Genomic DNA, 8,014 nt, shown 5'->3' with positions numbered 1-8,014 from the left:
GAGGCGCCAACGAGCGAGGAGCCCGCTCCATCAGAGGGACGCGCCGCTGCGAGATGGAGGGCGGCGGTGACGGAGGCAAGGCGCGAGGCGGCGGCGGCGGCGGCGGAGGCGGCGGAGGCGGCAGCGGCGGCGGCGGCGGCGAGAACGGCGGCACCGAGTTGTCTCGGTGAGCGGAGCGGCGGCAGGAGGAGGAGCAGCTCGCTGTTGAGCGCTTTTGAGCCTGGGAGCCCATGCCACTGCGACCGGCGTGCCCGGGAACAGAGATCGCGCGCGCGCCGCCACTCACGACGCGCGCGCGATCTTCGCGGAGCCGGGTCCCCAGAGGGAAGCGGTCTTCTCGGCCGACGTCCAGCGGCGCGCAAGGACAGGCGCAGCGGTGCACCGCGCCGCGTTGATTCGCGACCACCGTCGGCCGCGGACGGCGGCGGCGTGGCGGCTGCGGGCGCTCGCGAGACGCGCCGCTCTGCTCTGGTACGGTTCGTTCGACTCGTTGTGCCGCCACACGCCCGGCGGCCGCGGGTCCCAGAAGTGGTTGCGCGGGCCTCTTCCTTGCGGCCGCGGGACGGCGTCGGGCACGTCGTCGGTCGCAACAGATGCGCGGCGAAAACCGCGGCACGTCGTTCCTGGCGCTGGTGGTTTGAGGTCGGCATCGTCCAGAGCTCGGTCGACGAGTCGAGAGCTTCAGCTGGCCGAGGGGCGAGGGTGCCACCTTTGTGCTCTTTGTGCACGAAATGGGAATAAGAAGCGGCCCCCGCGAGCGTGGAATAGGACCGCCGCAAGCGGCGTGGCGTGGAGCGGTTGAGCATCCCTCCGGGGGCCCCTCTGCGCCGGGGAGGCGTTGTTGGCGGCTAGGACGCAAGCGTCCGTCGCCGTTTTCAAACTCGGGTGCCTCCCACTCCGCTACGCTCCGACCCGAATTTGGAGGGCCATGAAATTTAAGGTGTTGCTGCGCAAAAGGGGTGGCGCGCGGGCGGGCGCGCGCGGCGGCAGGCGTCGAGCGCGGAGCGGCAAACACAATGACGTCGGAAAGCTCTGCATCAAGTATACAGTAGGCGCCAGGACGCGTGTGAGCACGTCGACGTCGAGCTCGAGCTGCTTGAGGGCGGAGAGATACGCCTGGGAGGGCGGTGAGGTGGCGGGGCTGGGCTGGGCGCGAGGCGAGAGGAAGGGGGAATGGGGAGGGGGGGAGGGGAGGAGGAGAGGGGAGGGGGAGGGGAGGAGGGGAGGAGGGAGGGGAGAGGAGAGGCGGGCGGAGTGAGGAGTGAGGGATGGGTCGGGAGGAGTGAGGCAGGGGAGTCGAGGCGGGAGGCGGGAGGGAAGGCGGGCGGGGAGGCGGGAGGGGAGAGGTTCCGCTCACCAGCCTCTCTGCGAGCACCGCCTGCTCCAATCACCCTCTCGTGCGCGACCGCCGTCTCAAACTTCTCGCGCGCCTGCGCCTCCAGGAGGGCCGCTGCCTGCTGCAGCTGCGTCGAGTGCTCCGCGCTCAGCTGCTGCAGCTGCGCTGAGTGCGCCTCCGCCGCCGCCGCCTGCTCCTCGCGGAATCGCTCGACCAGCTGCGCCTCGATCGCAGCCTTGGCCTCCTCGACCGCCGCCGCGCTCGCCGCCTCCTGCCGTCGCATCAGCTTGACGAGCTTGGCGGCGTCCGCCTCCTCCTGGCACTGCAGCGCTTGCTGCAGCCGCGACGCCTCCGCGTCCCGCGACTGATGCGCCTTGAGCAGCTCCATCAGGTGCGTCACCTTTCCCTCCAGCTCGGACGCCGCGGTGGGAGCCGGCGGCGCGCCGTCGCAGCGCGCCGGGGCCGACGGCGAGAGCCTGTGGAGGAGCCGGTGGAGCAGTCGAGACTGCTGACCGCTCCTCCATGGTCCCCCGCCGGTGGACGCCGAGTGCAGTCATCGGTATGCGGGAGGCGTGCTCAAGGGCTGGCGGGGCGGACGCGACGACCTGGCGTTGCCGTCGCGGAGGGCTCGGGCTCGAGTGAGCGCCGCCGGCGACGCGTCGTTGCGGCCGTGGCCGCGCGGGCCACCTGCATCGACGGGCTGCTTAGGGGGGGGGGGGGGGCGCCGAATACCGTGCACGAACTGCGTGATGTCAGCCGTGCAAGCCTTCAGCTGGTGCCAACACGGAGGATTTGCCGACGGATTGGCCTCGCCGTCGATGAAGAGGCTGTGCCGATAGCCTGCGGCCGCCCTCGCCGGCGGATTGGCCTCGCGCAGCAGCGCCGAATAGCACAGCCACCGCACGGCGCAGCCCTCGCCCTCGGGTTGCGCCGGCAGCTCGAAGCCGCGCTCTTGCGCCCACAAGCGGATGCCTTCCTTCGCGAGCGAGGCGTGAAAGAGCAGCGAGACGGCCGCGACGCGAGCAATGTCGGCGGGGTCGCAGCGAGAGAGGGCGCGCAAAAGGAGGTCCGTGGGGAGGTCGAGGAGGCGGGCGGGCGGCGTGTGGGGCGAGGGGGTGGACCTTCGTGCGAGAAAAAGAATTTAAGCTCCGCCGCGAATAGAAGGCGAGGCGCGGGCGACGGCTTCCTCAGAAGCCGTCGCCCGCACCACAGGAGCAGTCACACCACTCCCACTCCGGCGCCCACCCACTCCCCACCCCGACATCCCCACCCACCCCGCGAGAAAAAGAATTTAACCCCCTCGCACGACACCGGGTACGGGACTGGCACTACAATCTATCGGTTGCGTATGATTTTTAACAAAATCTCCTGCTCCCTCCCTTTGTTTTGTCCCTTCGGTTGTCCGTTTCATTTTTTCTTTCTCTCACGACGCTGGGCACGGGACTGGCGCGCACTGGCACTTCGGACTGGAACGGGCACGGGACTGCAATGCACTTAGCTCCGTGCACAATGCCGCACGTACGAAAAGAAACGACTGAGGGCCGGCGGGCGCTCTACTCCCCCCCCCCCCCGCCCCCCTGGTCCCCGCCGCCTCGCAGGGCGCTGCACGAGACGCCGCTCATCGCAAACACGATCGCGCGCATGAAGCTGTACGAAATGAACTCGGGCATCTCCGACACGGCCGAGTACGGGTGCTACCTGTACGACCAGCAGTGCCGCCCGCTCCTCACCCCTTCATGGGGAAAAAAAGAAAAACGCTCGGCCCGCAGCACGAGCCGCTCCGTTCATAAGCGGCGATTCTCGAGCTCTTAGGCGACCGTCGGCACCGACGTGATCGGCACAAAGTACTCTGCCGGCCGCGACAATGGCGTCGACAACCGGCTGCTGAACGCGATCAACGAAGAGATCCGCTCGCACCCCGTCGAGGTGACTGGGAAGATAGGGGAAGATAGGGGGAGATAGGGGGAGATAGGGGGAGATAGGGGGAGATAGGGGGAGATATGCACCCCGTTGAGGTGGTTGGCAAGGAGCCGCGTGTCTGCACGACGACCCCTCACCGCTAACCGCTTCTCACACGTCGTCCGCCAGGTGATTGGCAAGGAGCTGCGCGGCTACATGACTGCGATGGAGCGCGCCACACCACTCCCGAGGGGTGGGGGGGGGACGTGGACCCCGCCCTGTTCACACGCCGCGACTGTGAATAGGAGCGCATCTCCACCGACCACGGTGGGCATCGGCACCAAGAACACCTGAGGCGTTACCCGCGGGGCTCGCGGGGGCGCGAGGCGGGGGTGCGGGGGGGTGCCCGGTGCGGGCAGCGCGCCGCGTGGCTGGGAGAGTCTACCGGTCGAGGGAGAGAGGAGCGGCGCGGGGGAGGGGAGGCTGGGGGTACAAGGAGACACCGCCGCCGCTAGCGCCGCCGCCGCCGTCTCGACCTCTCGTTTCTTGATCTCCGCCGGGAGCTCCGAGACGGGCGGCGCCGAGACGGACGACCAGCGAGAGTACACTGGGGGTATACGACATAGCTGTGCGCATGGTATATAGCAGGTAGGCGTAATTTTATGGGTCTCGCCTTACTCCCTCAACAAAGATCTAAAAACGTAAAAGTTACACCGCTGTCTGGACGAAGCACGAACACGATCGATATGCAGGAAGGATCACTTCAGGTGGTGCTCGATATCCCTCGCGGCTCTGCGCCAGCGTCCCGCGTCAAACTGGCAAAAGAACGACCCTCCATCCCGCGTTGTGAAGATATCGTCGTGGTTGCTGCACATTTCGTTCAGTAGGCACACTTCGAGGTAGTAGACATCGTCCTCGGTAAAGTAGCCCTCGCGTGAGTTGAACTCGTCGATGCTCAACTCCCCTGGGGCTTCGGTGAAAATGATCTCGGTCTCGCAACGGCGGCCAGCCTGGCATGCCTCGCCGAGCACAACGCAGATCATCCACTCCGTGTTTCGACACATGTCCCACTTTCCGATGCGCAGGATGTTGAACCCCGCCGATCGGCAGGCGCTGCCCGGGTCACCTCCAGAACCTCCGCGCTGATCACAGAACCTGGTCATGCTCCGCGCAAAGCCAAACACAGTGGGTGCGTCCAAGTTGTTGCCCCAGTCCTGCTGGCATTTGGGCCCTGTGGCTACCCAATCCCACCAGTTAGTGGTCTCGAGTTGCCAGCACGCCCTCTGCCCAGGCCAACGATACTTCCTGTCTGCCCAGTAACCCCACCCAGTGCCCCAGAGGCCCGAGAACTTGTGCTTCGGGTCCCGTATGAGGTCGGAGCACATGCTGCTGCTCATTCGGCCGATGTGGTGGATGGGCGGCGGCGGCGGCGGCGGCAGTGGCGGCACATCCCAGCGCGAGTCGCCATCAAAGAAGGGTCCGGCAGGGCGGCTAAGATCCACGCCGACGATGGGCAGCGTGATGTTGAACTGCTTCTGGAACAATCGGCGGGCCCAGAACGCCAGGGCTTTGCCACCGGGGCGTGAGCGATCCGCCGCCGCCAGTCTCGCTACCGCCTCTGTCGTGTCGGAAACAAAGAAGAAGGCCTCGACGATCGTCGGGAGGGCCGCCTCGCACGCTTTGCCCTCGAGGATAATCTCGTTGTAGAGTTGGCACTTTGGCCAGGTGCAGCAGTCGCAGCACGGGCCGAGGCCGCGTGCTGCGCGCTCCCTTGGCGCGCAGTCACCGCGGCGCTCGAGGTGGTGGCGCAGCATGCCCTCGAGGCCGGCCTTGCCGCGGTAGCCATCGGAGTTCCTGTCGATCCAGTCGGGACAGCCGGGGGTGCACGTGGGTGACACGCCCGGCGGGTCACACATGAACCTCGACGTTCCCACATCCGTCGTGTACGAGCAAAGGATCGCCTCTTGCGCCGGCCCGGGCGCCAGCACCATCCCCGCAGACGCATCGATGGTGCCGAGCTGCGAGCCGTCATTGCCCATGTAGAAGAAGGGGGTCGCGGCGTTGGTCACAGAGACCGACCAGCGATCCCCCCACCCCGGCCTGCTGCTGCCTGTGGCCGACCACGGCGCATGCGCGTCGTCCATGAGGCGGTCGTACTGGTCGAACGCATTCATCACGACACCAGCGTCCGCAAAGGTCGCGCTCGGGCGGCCCTGGGCGAACCGCTCGTTGAGACGCGCCACGACGAGAGGCGCGGGCAGGTTCGGCGGCGGCGGCGCCGACCGCAAGTGCAGGTCAAATGCCGTATCGAACTCGCACAGCCCCACTATGATGCGCGTCTTGCGGTAGCACTTCCCCTCACGGCGCTCCCAAACGACGCCCTCGCAAAACGGCAGCCCAGAGGCTGCCGCGCTCTTGCACGCCGCTTTGCACTCGGCGAGGTCGCGTGCGCCCGGCACGTCGCTCCCTCGCGGCGAGTCCACCTCTTCCGCGCCGTGGCCGTTCCACCAGCAGTTGCGCCGCTCGTGCAGGATCCAGGCGTCGGGGGGGGTTTGAGGAGGCGGTGGCGGCGGAGGCGAGGGCGGTGGAGGAGGCGGAGGGTGCGGCGATGGCGGCAAAGTTGGTGGCGGCGGCGGAGGCGGAGGCGGCGGAGGCGGCAGCGGCAGCGGCGGAGGCGGCGGCGGCGGCGGCAGCGGCGGCGGCGGCGGCTGCAGCGAGTCGGCACGCGGTTGCGACAAAGCTGGTGGCGACGGCTCGGCCCGCTTGAGCAAGCACACGGTGTTAGCGAGCGGCAGGGTGTGAGAGACGCGTGCAGGCGCCAAAATCAGCTCGCATGCCATGTCCATCCTGCCTCGCTTTTTTGGTGTGGATGCGTGCTGCGCTGCCACACACGCTCCGCTAGCCTCACAGAGCGCCTCGCACTCGGAGAGGCTGATTCCCCACAAGGCTGGTGCGCCGCCACGCGCGCCGCTGACGGTACGGCACGCACCGGCGGGCCCTCGAAGCGGCTCGAACGGCATCCTCTGCTTCACGAGCAGTGCGATCCCTCTGTGCGTTCCCCTCACCAGTTCGGCCCCCCCGGCGTTCTGGATGGAGCGTTCCCAGACGCTATTCACAGACGCTATTCACACAAAAACACAAAAACATCGAGAAGGGAGAGACAGCAACGACAAGGCGCGAGACACACACGTTCCCCTCGACTTGGGTTGTAAGCGGGTATTTTCCTCTCAATAACAAGGTCTGTGAACAGGGCTCGCGCCTCAATAATCGACCTCTCAGATGCGATTGATTGATTTATTGATTGATTGGTTGGTTGATTGACGGGACACCAACCAACGCGGGACGGGCGGTGACGGTCACACAGGAGCGACACACAGAAAGAACCACCATTGATTGATTGATTGATACTAGAAGACCACCGAAACCCCCCTGCCTGCTCTCTGGAATTCGCGGAGCGAAGAAAATTTTATACGGAATACGTCGCTTTTTGGGCCTCGTTTGGAAGAGAGAGAGATTTTTATTAACCAACAAGAAATTTCGTTCGTTTGGAATACGTATTCTGGAATACGTGTGGAATACGGCCGGAATACTGCCAATACGGGTAGAATACAGCCCTAGGAGGGGTCGATTGGAATACGTGTACTGTTTGTTACTGTTGTTACTGTTGTTCAGCGGCCAGCAAGCAGAAAATGGCAAAAAAAAACGGGTAAACCCCGAAAATACCTGGGATTTTTCAGGTATTTTCGGGTATTACCCGCACTGGACACTAGAGATCGTCGTGGGTCACTGCCAGGCCTTCCTTACTGTTGTTCAGCTGGCCTAACGTTAGCTACTGTTGTTGGGGAGCCCCACTGTTGTTCTGTTGTTACTGTTAACACTAGCAACACTGTTCAGCTCCTAACGTTAGGCAACCCTAGTACCCCGAGGCGGGTGGTAAATATCTTAAAGCCGTACACGTACCCCACCGTTTGATTGTTTTGCTTTTGGCCGGAGAGTGTTTGATTGTTCTGGGGGGCTATATACCCGTAAATCGCCAGCACTGCATTCCCGGCGGCCCGACGGTGGCCGGCGCCGCTTTGCGCGCCAGCCCCCCCGTCCGCTGCCGGATCCGCGGCCGCGGTCCCTGCGTCCCTGTCAGCTGACTGTCAATATGAGCTACGCGCGCCATGCCCATGGGGCGACGTGCCCGCCGCTGCCAACAAGGGGTGGGAGAAGACTGTGGGATCTTGGGTCCCCACCTGCACGAGCAGGATCTTGTAAGGACGATCAGGGACACAGCACACAGGGGAACGACCCCTCTGTGTGACTCTCTCTCCCACACCACGATTTCATGAACTTGCGCAAGCCTGCTCGACCCTACCCCCTACCCTGCACACCCCCACCACAGCAATGTGTCCTTCTCTCCCACACCTAGACTAAGACAGACCGCACCACCACTTAGACCAGGCTCGGCCGGGACGAGAGCGGCGTGTCGTCCTCCTCGCTGTCCACATCGTCCTCGCTGTCGGCCTCGCCGCCGCCGCCGCCGCTGCGGCCCTCGCCCTCTCCCTCGCCCTCGCCCTCGCCCTCGCCCTCCTCCGCGTCGTCCTCTGCGTCCTCCTGCTCCGCCTCATCCTCCGACTCCTCCATCTCCTCCGCCTCCGCCTCCGCCTCCGCCTCCGCCTCCTCCGCCTCTGCCCCCGCCTCCTCCATCGGCTCCGCCCCCTCGGCCCCCTCGCCCCCCTCCTCCGTCGCCTCCTCCATCGATTCCGCCTTCTCCTCCGCCGCCTCCTCCGCCCG

At 65.6% G+C, this 8,014-nt stretch overlaps 3 protein-coding genes across 3 annotated transcripts; 1 reads left to right on the top strand and 2 right to left on the bottom strand.

Moving 5' to 3' along the window:
• Nucleotides 1-654, bottom strand: EMIHUDRAFT_373252 (hypothetical protein; the record flags this gene model as incomplete). Its single annotated transcript, XM_005788719.1, has 2 exons — nt 137-654; nt 1-106 (listed from the first exon to the last, which is right to left on the bottom strand). A coding segment is annotated over exon 1 (368 nt), but the record flags the coding sequence as incomplete, so codon positions are not given.
• Nucleotides 655-923: 269 nt separating this feature from the next.
• EMIHUDRAFT_373248 (hypothetical protein) lies at nt 924-2,051 on the bottom strand (the record flags this gene model as incomplete). The annotated part of the gene is made up of 4 exons (XM_005788718.1): nt 1,912-2,051; nt 1,781-1,844; nt 1,358-1,709; nt 924-1,116 (listed from the first exon to the last, which is right to left on the bottom strand). Coding segments are annotated over exons 3-4 (443 nt in total), but the record flags the coding sequence as incomplete, so codon positions are not given.
• A 633-nt stretch (nt 2,052-2,684) lies between these two features.
• Nucleotides 2,685-3,399, top strand: EMIHUDRAFT_252372 (hypothetical protein; the record flags this gene model as incomplete). Its single annotated transcript, XM_005788717.1, has 4 exons — nt 2,685-2,719; nt 2,935-3,118; nt 3,149-3,262; nt 3,364-3,399. The coding sequence occupies 4 exons, from the start codon at nt 2,685-2,687 to the stop codon at nt 3,397-3,399; spliced, it is 369 nt and encodes a 122-aa protein (XP_005788774.1).
• Between the last annotated feature and the right edge of the window lie 4,615 nt (nt 3,400-8,014).

The sequence above is a fragment of the Emiliania huxleyi genome (assembly GCF_000372725.1).
Source record: "Emiliania huxleyi CCMP1516 chromosome Unknown EMIHUscaffold_1322, whole genome shotgun sequence".
In the NCBI taxonomy this organism is placed as follows: Eukaryota; Haptophyta; order Isochrysidales; family Noelaerhabdaceae; genus Emiliania; species Emiliania huxleyi.
The sequence above is the reverse complement of the archived record's forward strand: the minus strand, read 5'-3'. Positions and strand labels throughout refer to the sequence as shown.